Genomic DNA, 18,076 nt, shown 5'->3' with positions numbered 1-18,076 from the left:
CCCACAGACAAAAATTGAAATTCTTCCATTTTTCCTAGCAGACCCAATAAAACACACTTTCAAACAGCGTTCTGCATTTACCTCTATCATAGGGTTTAAAAACGAACTTAACAACATTAATCATGCTAAATTTCCATAGTAACGTCATGTTTGGTTCAGTTGATCTATTACCATAAAAGACATTCACTTCTCCATGCGTCGTAAACTATATCCTATTTCTCTTCATCCTAAATTATAGCCACGCAATTAAACCATCACCCCGCCATTACAGAATGAATGAGATCTATTAATCTATCCTTTCTAAGTAAGCTATAAGTAACACCAAACACTTGCTGTAGTTTACCATCATATATTGAAATCATCCATTTATCACAATCCAATTTATTTATAGACATATTCCACCTTTGTCACTCGTTTAATCTAGCAAAACCTTATTCAATGACTAATAATTACTACCACGTACTCTCCTCTCCGTTAACATTTTAGCAGATGCTCTTATTCCAAACGACATTATTATACTTATACTAGCCCCCCTTGGGAATCAAACACCCAACCCTGGCGTTGCAAGCACCGTGCTCTACCAACTGAGCTACAGAGGACCACAGATGAGCGTATAGTGCCTTTTTCTGATAATGTTATAATTGTAGCCTATTGCATTACTTTAGTTTAAAATATACGTTTGTTTATTCAACAAATCTAGAACCCACTATAAATTGGTGCTATTCACTCAGCATAATAGCCAAAGCTCCTTGCATCCCCTAGTTCACGTAACGAAAATACATTATCATTCTACAATTCACAGACGTCATATGACCACACCGGTACACGTGACCTGTTCCTCCAACAGGTTTTATTCTACCCCTCCTGGTAACGTGAATTTTCTACACTCAGTTGGTCAATGAATATCCACGCACCATTTATTCTTCTCTTTCCTAATGTGAGATTGGGCACGCCCTTTCTCCATCAGACAGAAGCTTCAAACAACCTCAAATATATTTCCTTTCCTTACAGAAAGGCTATTTACTTGCAGGATTTCTTATTATTCTCACTCACACAGATGAGCAGCCACTTGTGCCCAAATGAATCAGACAGTTGAACGACTCACAGCCGCCCAAGCAACCCATTCACCATACGAGATGAGCAGACCTACTCTATTTAACACTTTCTCAATATTTTGAAGCCCTTGTAGCTATTTAACCCGTTCACCTACTCAGGATGACCGGTGTTACTCCAATTTATGGTGTCACCTACGCCGGATGACCTAACTTTTTTACCTGATCGACCCTACCTAATTTTGGCATCACCACAACACAGGATGATGCCCTACCTGCCCGTTCAGACCTCTGGAGTGCTAATTTTAGCTCTCCAAAGCGGTATCCACAGGATTTCTATTTATTTAGCCCCCTAGGTGTTACACTTCCTCGACACACCTGGACTTCTACTACGCTTTCCTAAGCGACCTGTAAATTATGCCCTATTTTTTCTGTTACACTTCCTCAACACAGAAAAAGGAGTGGTATTACACAGGATTTCTGCCTACCTAAGCAGTCCTCAAGACGATTCACTTCCACTACACGTCTAGAGAGGTATCCGCAGGACTTAACATGTTATTGTCTGATCGCTCAACCAGCTGGACAGCCGCCCGTGTCGAAATGACCCAGACAGAGCGATCAGCAAGATGAATCAAATCAATTGAACAGACGGTTCAGACAAACAACAGCGACATGTATTCTTAAATTCAAAAGCTCCTAGTCTTTAATTTTCTGGTTCTTAAATTTGGAGAGACCTATTTGGTATTTCTTTAGATGTTGCCGAGCCCCGGATCGGACCACACAAACGTTATACTATATAAGTAAGAACTTGGCTTACCTTTTAAAAGCGGCCGCTTTTGTTTGTATGGTCCGTCCAAGCCGTTTCACAACTGCAGATGTATACCGTCTCTGGTCCCTATTTTTCAACTCCTGGCAAAAGCTCGCCAATTATGTGGTAGAAATATTTGACTAATAATTAATCAACTCAAAAATATCTCTCAAGACACCAGAGCTTGTGAATACAAGAATTAGACTTTATTGCATAATAAAGCCGAGCTTGCTCCATGGAACAACTGTCTCTCTCTGGCTTAGAGATCTCTTATATACACACAAATGAACAAACATGCGTACATTCCTAACTTATTTTAGTTCTGCACCACCCTTCTTTTTCAACGTCCAGCTGTCACACAATGTCCACTCCAAAAGGTCATGAATGCTTTTTTCTATATGAAGCCTCTCATTCTATCATTCTATTGGCTGCGTGGCTTAGGCCCCTTCTTAAAAAAGAACTAATGTAATGCACACTGTTGAGAGCCTCTGTGAAAGAACACATGCATTCATTTAAAACACAGCATATACTACATATCTATATTCCTTATTTAAGCATGTATCTGGATTATAAAATATCAAACATGTTTATTATATTTTACCTTTGGCATCTCCCTACATGTGCCTTAATGATACATAAAATAATACCATATCCCCAGCATCGATGCCGTGTCCCTCCGCGGGCTGCTGGAGGGGGAAGACCCGGGCTGTCTGGTCCTGGACTGCCGCTCATTCTTCTCCTTCAACTCCTCTCACATCTCCGGGTCCACCAACGTCCGCTTCAGTACTGTAGTCCGCCAGAGGGCCCGAGGGGGGCTGGGGGTGGGACACATCGTGCCCAACGAGGACACGCGGAACCGGCTTCTCTCAGGGGAGTATCGGTCGGTGGTGTTTCTGGATGATCTGAGTTTGGACTTCGGCCAAGTGAAGAATGACGGGACTCTAATGCTCGCCGTGACAGCTCTGTGCCGATACCCGTGTGGAGCCAGTGTCTTCTTTCTCAAAGGTAATTTGATTTATTATAAACGTGTTATAGTAGCCGATATCTATATTGATTACACACTCATGGTAATGACGAACGGCTCACAACAAACGTGCCGTAGCGTAGGCCTACGTCAGTTATGAGGTGAACGCTGTGACTGTGCCAAAATAGCCACTATACAGCTGCTTGTAACTGAGATGGTGACGGGACTGTTGGACGGTATCCTTACGTCCTGTAACTGAGATGGTGACGGGACTGTTGGGCGGTATCCTTACGTCCTGTAACTGAGATGGTGACGGGACTGTTGGACGGTATCCTTACGTCCTGTAACTGAGATGGTGACGGGACTGTTGGACGGTATCCTTACGTCCTGTAACTGAGATGGTGACGGGACTGTTGGGCGGTATCCTTACGTCCTGTAACTGAGATGGTGACGGGACTGTTGGACGGTATCCTTATGTCCTGTAACTGAGATGGTGACGGGACTGTTGGACGGTATCCTTACGTCCTGTAACTGAGATGGGGACGGGAGTGTTGGACGGTATCCTTACGTCCTGTAACTGAGATGGTGACGGGACTGTTGGACGGTATCCTTACGTCCTATCTTGACATTGTTTAGGTGGGTTTGACACGTTCTCCTCGGAGTATCCAGAGATTTGCACCAAGCCGTCAGCTCCACAGGGACTGAGTCTGCCCCTCAGCGCCCGTCCAGACAGCGCCGACCCCGGCTGCAGTCCATGCAGTACAGCTCTCTATGACCAGGTAGGTTTTCTTTTAAACGTGTATTTTGTATGTTATTACTGTGTAACAGCACTTTTACCTGTATAGTAAATAAACCAATGTCAGTGTGTCATCAGACAATAGATTCTGCAACCTTAAACTAACCTCAGTCTGGTAGGCATAAGTATTTATAGGCATTTTATTGTATTTATTTTTTAGTCATTTTAGCAGATGCTCTTATCCAGAGTGACTTACAGTTAGTGAGTGCATATATTTTCCATACTGGCCCCCCCGTGGGAGTCGAACCCACAACCCTGGCGTTGCAAGCGCCATGCTCTACCAACTGAGCTACACTGGGCTTGGATTTGACATTGGTTTCTGTTCCTATCTTCATCTCCAATAACACTTTGACACGTTATTACTGTCAAAACAGTGTCAGTGTGTCATCAAACTATATATTTTGACATCTTAGACTAACTTTATTACAGCCTAAATCATTAGGGCTGGTGGTTGACTGTTTTCTGTCCTGTTCCACTCCTCCTCTCCAGGGTGGTCCAGTGGAGATCCTTCCCTTCCTCTACCTGGGCAGTGCCTACCATGCCTCCAGAAAGGACATGTTAGACATGCTGGGTATCACTGCTCTTATCAACGTATCAGCTAACTGCCCCAACCACTTTGAAGAGTCCTTCCAGTACAAGAGTATCCCTGTAGAGGACAACCACAAGGCTGACATCTCCTCCTGGTTCAACGAGGCCATAGAGTTTATCGGTGAGTGTCTTAACTGTCTTAGGCTACATTTACTTTACATTACATTTACATTACATTTTGGTAATTTAGCAGACACTCCTATCCAGAGCGACTAACCGTCAGTGTATTCAACTTCAGGCAGATAGGTAAGAAAACACCTCGGGACTAAAAATGAATTATTCACATATAATTGATCTTTAAATGGTTCTTTCATATGTCTGTGAAGTTAGATTTTAAGTGATCAAAAGTATAACTAGAAAGTTCGATCTGCATAAACCCATTTGAACTTGGCGCTCTAAGGTTCTATCTGCAATCCAATTACAAGCCTGAAAAATACAGACGGACCAATCAGAACATGTCTTTGCCACCTCCCTCTATTTTACCTTTATTTAACTAGGCAAGTCAGTTAAGAACACATTCTTATTTACAATGACGGCCTACACCGGCCAAACCCGGACGACGCTGGGCCAATTGTGAGCTGCACCTATGGGACTCCCAATCACGGCCGGTTGTGATACAGGGGGGGTCAGGAGTGACGCCTCAAGCACTGAGATGCAGTGCCTTAGACCGCTGCGCCACTCGGGAGTCTGGTCTAAGCTAGTCTAGCCAGCGATAATGGCACTCAAGCAAAAAAACAACACTGACAGAAATCTTAAAGCAAATGATGTTGTCACATCGTTGTTCAGTGATGACAGTCATTTGTCTGATGATCATAATACATTTCTTAATGTATTGGATGATGTGTTCTGACTCTATCTTGGTAAAATAGTGTTATTCTATCATTTATTTATTTAAATAGCCACGGAACATGTCTAATTCAGAAGTATCAGATAGAACTGTATGGCTGAACCCAGATTGACATTTCAGAGCCGTAAGGTTCTATGTGCGACTGCACCCCCCTAAAAAAAAAACGGGATTTGGGGATTTTGATACACTGCACTTTAGGTGCCTTTAAGGTGAGGACTTTAATGGGTTTATGAAAGAAGAATTCACTACAAAACAGTTCTGAGAGCTGCGATGCTTTGCGCAGGTCACGATATCGCAGTCACTGTAAGTAGCTAGCTAACTAGTTCAGTTTTAATTCTCTCATAGCTCTAGTTAACTGACAAACAGAGGACACAATCACCAAGCAAGGCAACCGCAGCTGTAGTCATGGAAGCCATTGGCTTGGCGGGAAAACGAACTACTACAACTCAACAGCCAACCCCCTCCCTCTCTCCATCCCTCCCTCCTCTCCTCCATTCAATGACTTGGATTTCAATTGAAAAAAGTTCCCTCCAAAACCCCGACCAGCTGTCTGAGCCAGGGCTCCCTGCTCCACCACAATGGTGGTGACATCATCACACCCCATCCACCCCTCTACTAGACCCCCCTTTTAAAGAGGTGGTCCCTTATCATGTGGGAGCCACGAAGCAGACCCAACAGAGGGTCCCTTTTCATGTGGGAGCCACGAAGCAGACCCAACAGAGGGTCCCTTTTCATGTGGGAGCCACGAAGCAGACCCAACAGAGGATCCCTTTTCATGTGGTAGCCACGAAGCAGACCCAACAGAGGGTCCCTTATCATGTGGTAGCCACGAAGCAGACCCAACAGAGGGTCCCTTATCATGTGGGAGCCACGAAGCAGACCCAACAGAGGGTCCCTTTTCATGTGGGAGCCACGAAGCAGACCCAACAGAGGGTCCCTTTTCATGTGGTAGCCACGAAGCAGACCCAACAGAGGGTCCCTTATCATGTGGGAGCCACGAAGCAGACCCAACAGAGGGTCCCTTAACATGTGGGAGCCACGAAGCAGACCCAACAGAGGGTCCCTTTTCATGTGGTAGCCACGAAGCAGACCCAACAGAGGGTCCCTTATCATGTGGTAGCCACGAAGCAGACCCAACAGAGGGTCCCTTATCATGTGGGAGCCACGAAGCAGACCCAACAGAGGGTCCCTTTTCATGTGGGAGCCACGAAGCAGACCCAACAGAGGGTCCCTTTTCATGTGGTAGCCACGAAGCAGACCCAACAGAGGGTCCCTTATCATGTGGGAGCCACGAAGCAGACCCAACAGAGGGTCCCTTAACATGTGGGAGCCACGAAGCAGACCCAACAGAGGGTCCCTTTTCATGTGGTAGCCACGAAGCAGACCCAACAGAGGGTCCCTTATCATGTGGTAGCCACGAAGCAGACCCAACAGAGGGTCCCTTATCATGTGGGAGCCACGAAGCAGACCCAACAGACCCAGGCCTCATTCTGCTTTTGTAGTAGCAGGCCAGAGAGATCTGCGTCCCAAATGGCATCCTATTCCCGTTATAGTGCACTATCTTAGGGCTCATCGGGTCCATAAGGCTCTGGTCTAAAGTAGTGCACTATAAAGGGAATAGGGTACCGTTTGGGACGCAACCAGAGAGAGGCTGATGGTTGAATGCAGCTCCCTCCTCTCCCCTCCATCTCTTTGTTCTGTCAGGACAAAAGGCAGTTTTTTCCACCAGGCTCAAGGCCGGCCTTTCTCCCAGATTAATAACCCCAGCAGGGGGGCAGCTAACCCCCCTTTGTCCCCTTCTGCCCCCCTCTCCTTGGGGAATAACCCCCCTGATCAACCCCCAACCCCCCGTCTAACTGACCCCTTTCCTGGGTTAATGAGATGGGTCCGTTAGCAACACCATTAGTTAGCAACACTATGGAGGGTGATTTGCAACTGAAAGTAACCTACTTTTCGATTGGGTCACTTCCTACTGTGGCTTAGTAGGCCTACTGACTGGGCAAAGAGGATGTTGGTCACTTCCTGCTGTGGCTTAGTAGGCCTACTGACTGGGCAAAGAGGATGTTGGTCACTTCCTGCTGTGGCTTAACGCTTCCGCATGCTTCAGTTCGGCTGGCGCCTAGCTGACGTCGGCTAGGGGACCCAACGAGTGTGCTCCACACTCCCTTAACAGACCTTCGCTTCAAAAACTAGAAAAAAGCAGCAATAGTACTGTTTGTCCATCTTGAGACGCAGTAGCCAGGATACACTTCCTCAAAATAGTCAGAGTTAATCTAAGATAACTCAAGAAATCTGTCATTAATTTTGATGTTTTTGCAGATGAGATCTTAGTTGCGCAATTTTACATCTAACTAAGATGTTTGGTGCAGTATTTCTCAATGAATTTTTTTTGGCATGAAAGCGAGTCGTCTCTGAATGACAACAAATACTTTATTGAAGAATCCCTACTGCTGACCAATCACAGACGAAAGGGGTGTAGACTTCGGCTACCAACTTCGGCTTGCATTGAGAAAAATGTTTGTTTGCCCGAACAGCCGAAAAAACCCTTACCGAAGTCCAAAATGAACAAAAAACGTGCACAAACTGTTCCGGCTGGGAAGCACGCAGATGCCTTTAGTAGGTCTACTGACTGAGCAAGGAGAACAGTGTAGACAGACGGACGACAGACTTGTTAGTATCACTGGAATATCAATAGCTAGGTAATGCTAATATATCATATTGTAAACGCCTTTTTAGCAGCCACTTTCATCCAAAGCAATTTACAGTCACGTGTATATACATTTTACATATGTGTGGTCCCGGGAATCGAACCCACTACGCCATCATTACAAGCGCCATGCTCTACCAACTGAGCTACAAAGGACTAACGGTGTTCTAACACAGTCAAGAGAAACCTTTCAGAATCTGGCAACAACTTACACAACTGTCCCACACTCACACCATAACTAAGTTGAATATGTTGTATTGAAACAAAGTTGAACGTTGTACTAATCTCCCCTCTCCTTCTCTCTCTCCTATAGACTCCATCTGTAATAATCTCCCCTCTCCTTCTCTCTCTCCTATAGACTCCATCCGTAATAATCTCCCCTCTCCTTCTCTCTCTCCTATAGACTCCATCCGTAATAATCTCCCCTCTCCTTCTCTCTCTCCTATAGACTCCATCCGTACTAATCTCCCCTCTCCTTCTCTCTCTCCTATAGACTCCATCCGTACTAATCTCCCCTCTCCTTCTCTCTCTCCTATAGACTCCATCCGTACTAATCTCCCCTCTCCTTCTCTCTCTCCTATAGACTCCATCCGTAATAATCTCCCCTCTCCTTATCTCTCTCTCCTATAGACTCCATCCGTAATAATCTCCCCTCTCCTTCTCTCTCTCCTATAGACTCCATCTGTAATAATCTCCCCTCTCCTTATCTCTCTCTCCTATAGACTCCATCTGTAATAATCTCCCCTCTCCTTCTCTCTCTCCTATAGACTCCTACCATAATAATCTCCCCTCTCCTTATCTCTCTCTCCTATAGACTCCATCCGTACTAATCTCCCCTCTCCTTCTCTCTCTCCTATAGACTCCATCTGTAATAATCTCCCTTCTCCTTCTCTCTCTCCTATAGACTCCATCTGTAATAATCTCCCCTCTCCTTCTCTCTGTCCTATAGACTCCATCCGTAATAATCTCCCCTCTCCTTCTCTCTCTCCTATAGACTCCATCCGTACTAATCTCCCCTCTCCTTCTCTCTGTCCTATAGACTCCATCCGTACTAATCTCCCCTCTCCTTCTCTCTCTCCTATAGACTCCATCCGTACTAATCTCCCCTCTCCTTCTCTCTCTCCTATAGACTCCATCCGTAATAATCTCCCCTCTCCTTCTCTCTCTCTCCTATAGACTCCATCCGTACTAATCTCCCCTCTCCTTCTCTCTGTCCTATAGACTCCATCCGTACTAATCTCCCCTCTCCTTCTCTCTCTCCTATAGACTCCATCCGTAATAATCTCCCCTCTCCTTCTCTCTCTCCTATAGACTCCATCTGTAATAATCTCCCCTCTCCTTCTCTCTCTCCTATAGACTCCATCCGTAATAAAGGCGGCCGTGTGTTTGTCCACTGCCAAGCCGGCATCTCCCGCTCCGCCACCATCTGTCTGGCCTACTTGATGAGGACCAACCGCGTGAAGCTGGACGAGGCCTTCGAGTTCGTCAAGCAGCGGCGCAGCATCATCAGTCCTAACTTCAGCTTCATGGGCCAACTGCTGCGGTTTGAGTCCCAGGTCCTGGCTACGTCGTCCTGCTCGTCGGAGGCCGGGAGTCCTGCCCTGGGGAAGAGCAGTACGGTCTTTAACTTCCCAGTGTCTATCCCCATCCACGGCTCTGCTGGACATGGACAGCTCTCCTTCCTCCACAGCCCCATCACCACCTCACCCAGCTGCTAAGGTGGAGAGTAGGATCATATGGAGGGTTGTCTGTCTTAGCCTGGACTTGAACTGTACTGTCACAATACTGGTAGTGCCAGGGTAGTGCCACCTTCCTGGTGTAAAGGTCATTGATGCCCTTCCTGGTGTAAAGGTCACTGATGCCCTTCCTGGTGTAAAGGTCACTGATGCCCTTCCTGGTGTAAAGGTCACTGATGCCCTTCCTGGTGTAAAGGTCACTGATGCCCTTCCTGGTGTAAAGGTCACTGATGCCCTTCCAGGTGTAAAGGTCATTGATGCCCTTCCTGGTGTAAAGGTCTTATAGAAGTGATCCTGGCATCACTGGACAAAAGGGCAAACTTTTGGAGAGACAAGCCAAGTGGCCTAGTTTATGGGTTAAATCCACAGGTCTGCCCCATCGCCTTGAAAGGAGTTTCTCTCGCTACCAATTTGTCAGTATGGTTATCACAACATCCTCTGTAGAAGGTAAATGACACCCACAGATCTACCTAGAATACCCTCAACTTCTAGTCTAGGAAAAGACAGAGAAGTCAATGGCTGAAGGTGACTGGGGGAAGGGTCAATCCTTTAAAAGAAGTTAGAAGTATTTTAATTGGATGAAGAGAAGAGATTGTAGTCAAATAATTTTTTGGACCTGCCACAACTCTTAACAAAATGTAAACCCTCCCTTGGTCACTCACAGACAGTTGTCATATGTATTGATACCAATAGACTCTCAGGAATCATTAATTACTTTCAATGTCCCTTTTTTTTCTCATGTTTTTTTATTTCACCTTTATTTAACCAGGTAAACCAGTTGAGAACAAGTTCTCATTTACAACTGCGACCTGGCCAAGATAAAGCAAAGCAGTGCGATAAAAACAACAACACAGAGTTACATATGGAATAAACAAAACATAAAGTCAAAAATACAACAGAAAATATATATACAGTGTGTGCAAATGTAGTAAGTTATGGAGGTAAGGCAATAAATAGGCCATAGTGCAAAATAATTACAATTACAATTTAGCTTCGTTCACTGTCTTCCTGAGGGAATCCCGCTAATGCCTCGCCGAACGACGCAGGTTTGGATAAATCACTCCTCAGACTCTTTATTGTTGACGAACAATGAATGTATCTCTGACCTCTGGCCAATCAGCCAGCTCGGCTCGGAGAGCGCCAGAAGGTTTAGTTTAAAGTGGACATTCAGATGCAAATGGCGGCCTTTTAAAAAACACCATGAGACCCTGACGATCCTGACAACCAACCATCAGATGAAACGCCACCATGCCTCTGTAGTGCTAGCAGCTGTTAGCTAACGCTAGCTCTGTTAGTATCATGCTAGCTCTGTTAGCATCATGTACTGTTAGCAGCTGCTAGCTCTGTTATCATTATTAGCCTGCTAGTTCTGTTAGCATCGTGTACTGTTAATAGCAGCTCAGTTAGCATTATTAGCATGCTAGCTCTGTTAGCATCTTGTACTATTAACAGCTCTGGGAGAGAGTCAGAACCCCTAAAGCACTAAGACAGGGAACAGACTCACCAGAGACTGCTGTCTGTCTGATTACCTATGTGATATTTATTGAACTAAAGTAATATATTTCTTATTATATCATATCTATTTTTGCATATGTTTGTTAGTAGTTGTTTTTGATACCACTGAATAAATCCTATTAGTCTTTTGTACTTCGTTGCAGAACTTTGTCTTAAATATAGTAGACCCAAATGAACCATAATCTATGTTATATACATTAAGATAGGAAGACTACACACATAATCCTACATCATCAATCTACTGTAACACTGATATCTAGGCCTACAAATAGGATAAACATAACAGTGTAGCAGTGTTGGGACTGATCTTTCAGGATAAACATTACAGTGTAGCAGTGTTGGGACTGATCTTTCAGGATAAACATCACAGTGTAGCAGTGTTGGGACTGATCTGTCAGGATAAACATTACAGTGTAGCAGTGTTGGGACTGATCTGTCAGGATAAACATTACAGTGTAGCAGTGTTGGGACTGATCTGTCAGGATAAACATTACAGTGTAGCAGTGTTGGGACTGATCTGTCAGGATAAACATTACAGTGTAGCAGTGTTGGGACTGATCTGTCAGGATAAACATTACAGTGTAGCAGTGTTGGGACTGATCTGTCAGGATAAACATTACAGTGTAGCAGTGTTGGGACTGATCTGTCAGGATAAACATTACAGTGTAGCAGTGTAGGGACTGATCTGTCAGGATAAACATTACAGTGTAGCAGTGTTGGGACTGATCTGTCAGGATAAACATTACAGTGTTGGGACTGATCTGTCAGGATAAACATTACAGTGTTGGGACTGATCTGTCAGGATAAACATTACAGTGTTGGGACTGATCTGTCAGGATAAACATTATAGTGTAGCAGTGTTGGGACTGATCTTTCAGGATAAACATTACAGTGTTGGGACTGATCTGTCAGGATAAACATTACAGTGTTGGGACTGATCTGTCAGGATAAACATTACAGTGTTGGGACTGATCTGTCAGGATAAACATTATAGTGTAGCAGTGTTGGGACTGATCTTTCAGGATAAACATTACAGTGTTGGGACTGATCTGTCAGGATAAACATTACAGTGTTGGGACTGATCTGTCAGGATAAACATTATAGTGTAGCAGTGTTGGGACTGATCTTTCAGGATAAACATTACAGTGTTGGGACTGATCTGTCAGGATAAACATTACAGTGTTGGGACTGATCTGTCAGGATAAACATTACAGTGTTGGGACTGATCTGTCAGGATAAACATTATAGTGTAGCAGTGTTGGGACTGATCTGTCAGGATAAACATTACAGTTTAGCAGTGTTGGGACTGATCTGTCAGGATAAACATAACAGTGTTGGGACTGATCTGTCAGGATAAACATTACAGTGTTGGGACTGATCTGTCAGGATAAACATTACAGTGTAGCAGTGTTGGGACTGATCTGTCAGGATAAACATTACAGTGTTGGGACTGATCTGTCAGGATAAACATTACAGTGTTGGGACTGATCTTTCAGGATAAACATTACAGTGTTGGGACTGATCTGTCAGGATAAACATTACAGTGTAGCAGTGTTGGGACTGATCTGTCAGGATAAACATTACAGTGTAGCAGTGTTGGGACTGATCTGTCAGGATAAACATTACAGTGTAGCAGTGTTGGGACTGATCTTTCAGGATAAACATTACAGTGTAGCAGTGTTGGGACTGATCTGTCAGGATAAACATTACAGTGTAGCAGTGTTGGGACTGATCTGTCAGGATAAACATTACAGTGTAGCAGTGTTGGGACTGATCTGTCAGGATAAACATTACAGTGTAGCAGTGTTGGGACTGATCTGTCAGGATAAACATTACAGTGTTGGGACTGATCTGTCAGGATAAACATTACAGTGTAGTAGTGTTGGGACTGATCTGTCAGGATAAACATTACAGTGTAGCAGTGTTGGGACTGATCTGTCAGGATAAACATTATAGTGTAGCAGTGTTGGGACTGATCTGTCAGGATAAACATTACAGTGTTGGGACTGATCTGTCAGGATAAACATTATAGTGTAGCAGTGTTGGGACTGATCTGTCAGGATAAACATTACAGTGTAGCAGTGTTGGGACTGATCTGTCAGGATAAACATTACAGTGTTGGGACTGATCTGTCAGGATAAACATTACAGTGTAGCAGTGTTGGGACTGATCTGTCAGGATAAACATTACAGTGTAGCAGTGTTGGGACTGATCTGTCAGGATAAACATTACAGTTTAGCAGTGTTGGGACTGATCTGTCAGGATAAACATAACAGTGTTGGGACTGATCTGTCAGGATAAACATTACAGTGTAGCAGTGTTGGGACTGATCTGTCAGGATAAACATTACAGTGTAGCAGTGTTGGGACTGATCTGTCAGGATAAACATTACAGTGTAGCAGTGTTGGGACTGATCTGTCAGGATAAACATTACAGTGTAGCAGTGTTGGGACTGATCTGTCAGGATAAACATTACAGTGTAGCAGTGTTGGGACTGATCTGTCAGGATAAACATTACAGTGTTGGGACTGATCTGTTAGGATAAACATTACAGTGTTGGGACTGATCTGTCAGGATAAACATTATAGTGTAGCAGTGTTGGGACTGATCTGTCAGGATAAACATTACAGTGTAGCAGTGTTGGGACTGATCTGTCAGGATAAACATTACAGTGTAGCAGTGTTGGGACTGATCTGTCAGGATAAACATTACAGTGTAGCAGTGTTGGGACTGATCTGTCAGGATAAACATTACAGTGTTGGGACTGATCTGTCAGGATAAACATTACAGTGTAGCAGTGTTGGGACTGATCTGTCAGGATAAACATTACAGTGTTGGGACTGATCTGTCAGGATAAACATTACAGTGTTGGGACTGATCTGTCAGGATAAACATTACAGTGTAGCAGTGTTGGGACTGATCTGTCAGGATAAACATTACAGTGTAGCAGTGTTGGGACTGATCTGTCAGGATAAACATTACAGTGTAGCAGTGTTGGGACTGATCTGTCAGGATAAACATTACAGTGTTGGGACTGATCTGTCAGGATAAACATTACAGTGTAGCAGTGTTGGGACTGATCTGTCAGGATAAACATTACAGTGTAGCAGTGTTGGGACTGATCTGTCAGGATAAACATTACAGTGTAGCAGTGTTGGGACTGATCTTTCAGGATAAACATTACAGTGTAGCAGTGTTGGGACTGATCTGTCAGGATAAACATTACAGTGTAGCAGTGTTGGGACTGATCTGTCAGGATAAACATTACAGTGTAGCAGTGTTGGGACTGATCTGTCAGGATAAACATTACAGTGTAGCAGTGTTGGGACTGATCTGTCAGGATAAACATTACAGTGTTGGGACTGATCTGTCAGGATAAACATTACAGTGTTGGGACTGATCTGTCAGGATAAACATTACAGTGTTGGGACTGATCTGTCAGGATAAACATTACAGTGTTGGGACTGATCTGTCAGGATAAACATTACAGTGTTGGGACTGATCTGTCAGGATAAACATTACAGTGTAGCAGTGTTGGGACTGATCTGTCAGGATAAACATTACAGTGTTGGGACTGATCTGTCAGGATAAACATTACAGTGTTGGGACTGATCTGTCAGGATAAACATTACAGTGTAGCAGTGTTGGGACTGATCTTTCAGGATAAACATTACAGTGTTGGGACTGATCTGTCAGGATAAACATTACAGTGTAGCAGTGTTGGGACTGATCTGTCAGGATAAACATTACAGTGTTGGGACTGATCTGTCAGGATAAACATTACAGTGTAGCAGTGTTGGGACTGATCTGTCAGGATAAACATTACAGTGTTGGGACTGATCTGTCAGGATAAACATTACAGTGTAGCAGTGTTGGGACTGATCTGTTAGGATAAACATTACAGTGTAGCAGTGTTGGGACTGATCTGTCAGGATAAACATTACAGTGTTGGGACTGATCTGTCAGGATAAACATTACAGTGTTGGGACTGATCTGTCAGGATAAACATTACAGTGTTGGGACTGATCTTTCAGGATAAACATTACAGTGTAGCAGTGTAGGGACTGATCTGTCAGGATAAACATTACAGTGTTGGGACTGATCTGTCAGGATAAACATTACAGTGTTGGGACTGATCTGTCAGGATAAACATTACAGTGTAGCAGTGTTGGGACTGATCTGTCAGGATAAACATTACAGTGTAGCAGTGTTGGGACTGATCTGTCAGGATAAACATTACAGTGTAGCAGTGTTGGGACTGATCTGTCAGGATAAACATTACAGTGTTGGGACTGATCTGTCAGGATAAACATTACAGTGTAGCAGTGTTGGGACTGATCTTTCAGGATAAACATTATAGTGTAGCAGTGTTGGGACTGATCTGTCAGGATAAACATTACAGTGTTGGGACTGATCTGTCAGGATAAACATTACAGTGTAGCAGTGTTGGGACTGATCTGTCAGGATAAACATAACAGTGTAGCAGTGTTGGGACTGATCTGTCAGGATAAACATTACAGTGTAGCAGTGTTGGGACTGATCTGTCAGGATAAACATTATAGTGTAGCAGTGTTGGGACTGATCTGTCAGGATAAACATTACAGTGTTGGGACTGATCTGTCAGGATAAACATTATAGTGTAGCAGTGTTGGGACTGATCTGTCAGGATAAACATTACAGTGTAGCAGTGTTGGGACTGATCTGTCAGGATAAACATTATAGTGTAGCAGTGTTGGGACTGATCTGTCAGGATAAACATTACAGTGTTGGGACTGATCTGTCAGGATAAACATTACAGTGTAGCAGTGTTGGGACTGATCTGTCAGGATAAACATTACAGTGTAGCAGTGTTGGGACTGATCTGTCAGGATAAACATTACAGTGTTGGGACTGATCTGTCAGGATAAACATTACAGTGTAGCAGTGTTGGGACTGATCTGTCAGGATAAACATTACAGTGTAGCAGTGTTGGGACTGATCTGTCAGGATAAACATTACAGTGTTGGGACTGATCTGTCAGGATAAACATTACAGTGTAGCAGTGTTGGGACTGATCTGTCAGGATAAACATTACAGTGTTGGGACTGATCTGTCAGGATAAACATTACAGTGTTGGGACTGATCTGTCAGGATAAACATTACAGTGTAGCAGTGTTGGGACTGATCTGTCAGGATAAACATTACAGTGTAGCAGTGTTGGGACTGATCTGTCAGGATAAACATTACAGTGTAGCAGTGTTGGGACTGATCTGTCAGGATAAACATTACAGTGTTGGGACTGATCTGTCAGGATAAACATTACAGTGTAGCAGTGTTGGGACTGATCTGTCAGGATAAACATTACAGTGTAGCAGTGTTGGGACTGATCTGTCAGGATAAACATTACAGTGTAGCAGTGTTGGGACTGATCTTTCAGGATAAACATTACAGTGTAGCAGTGTTGGGACTGATCTGTCAGGATAAACATTACAGTGTAGCAGTGTTGGGACTGATCTGTCAGGATAAACATTACAGTGTAGCAGTGTTGGGACTGATCTGTCAGGATAAACATTACAGTGTAGCAGTGTTGGGACTGATCTGTCAGGATAAACATTACAGTGTTGGGACTGATCTGTCAGGATAAACATTACAGTGTTGGGACTGATCTGTCAGGATAAACATTACAGTGTTGGGACTGATCTGTCAGGATAAACATTACAGTGTAGCAGTGTTGGGACTGATCTGTCAGGATAAACATTACAGTGTTGGGACTGATCTGTCAGGATAAACATTACAGTGTTGGGACTGATCTGTCAGGATAAACATTACAGTGTAGCAGTGTTGGGACTGATCTTTCAGGATAAACATTACAGTGTTGGGACTGATCTGTCAGGATAAACATTACAGTGTAGCAGTGTTGGGACTGATCTGTCAGGATAAACATTACAGTGTTGGGACTGATCTGTCAGGATAAACATTACAGTGTAGCAGTGTTGGGACTGATCTGTCAGGATAAACATTACAGTGTTGGGACTGATCTGTCAGGATAAACATTACAGTGTAGCAGTGTTGGGACTGATCTGTTAGGATAAACATTACAGTGTAGCAGTGTTGGGACTGATCTGTCAGGATAAACATTACAGTGTTGGGACTGATCTGTCAGGATAAACATTACAGTGTTGGGACTGATCTGTCAGGATAAACATTACAGTGTTGGGACTGATCTTTCAGGATAAACATTACAGTGTAGCAGTGTTGGGACTGATCTGTCAGGATAAACATTACAGTGTTGGGACTGATCTGTCAGGATAAACATTACAGTGTTGGGACTGATCTGTCAGGATAAACATTACAGTGTAGCAGTGTTGGGACTGATCTGTCAGGATAAACATTACAGTGTAGCAGTGTTGGGACTGATCTGTCAGGATAAACATTACAGTGTAGCAGTGTTGGGACTGATCTGTCAGGATAAACATTACAGTGTTGGGACTGATCTGTCAGGATAAACATTACAGTGTAGCAGTGTTGGGACTGATCTTTCAGGATAAACATTATAGTGTAGCAGTGTTGGGACTGATCTGTCAGGATAAACATTACAGTGTTGGGACTGATCTGTCAGGATAAACATTACAGTGTAGCAGTGTTGGGACTGATCTGTCAGGATAAACATAACAGTGTAGCAGTGTTGGGACTGATCTGTCAGGATAAACATTACAGTGTAGCAGTGTTGGGACTGATCTGTCAGGATAAACATTATAGTGTAGCAGTGTTGGGACTGATCTGTCAGGATAAACATTACAGTGTTGGGACTGATCTGTCAGGATAAACATTATAGTGTAGCAGTGTTGGGACTGATCTGTCAGGATAAACATTACAGTGTAGCAGTGTTGGGACTGATCTGTCAGGATAAACATTATAGTGTAGCAGTGTTGGGACTGATCTGTCAGGATAAACATTACAGTGTTGGGACTGATCTGTCAGGATAAACATTACAGTGTAGCAGTGTTGGGACTGATCTGTCAGGATAAACATTACAGTGTAGCAGTGTTGGGACTGATCTGTCAGGATAAACATTACAGTGTTG

At 43.9% G+C, this 18,076-nt stretch overlaps 1 protein-coding gene across 1 annotated transcript; it reads left to right on the top strand.

Annotated features, from left to right (window-relative positions):
- The first annotated feature begins 2,493 nt into the window (after positions 1–2,493).
- LOC311123378 (dual specificity protein phosphatase 1-A-like) lies at positions 2,494–11,144 on the top strand. The gene is made up of 4 exons (XM_084197649.1): positions 2,494–2,865; positions 3,461–3,603; positions 4,110–4,329; positions 9,119–11,144. The coding sequence occupies exons 1-4, from the start codon at positions 2,805–2,807 to the stop codon at positions 9,478–9,480; spliced, it is 786 nt and encodes a 261-aa protein (XP_084053775.1). The 5' UTR covers positions 2,494–2,804; the 3' UTR covers positions 9,481–11,144.
- The last annotated feature ends 6,932 nt before the right edge of the window (positions 11,145–18,076 follow it).

The sequence above is a fragment of the Coregonus lavaretus genome, assembly GCF_964263955.1.
Source record: "Coregonus lavaretus genome assembly, contig: HAP1_SCAFFOLD_348, whole genome shotgun sequence".
Taxonomy (NCBI): domain Eukaryota; kingdom Metazoa; phylum Chordata; class Actinopteri; order Salmoniformes; family Salmonidae; genus Coregonus; species Coregonus lavaretus.
Note: the sequence above shows the minus strand (reverse complement) of the source record. Positions and strands in the feature narration are given on the sequence as shown.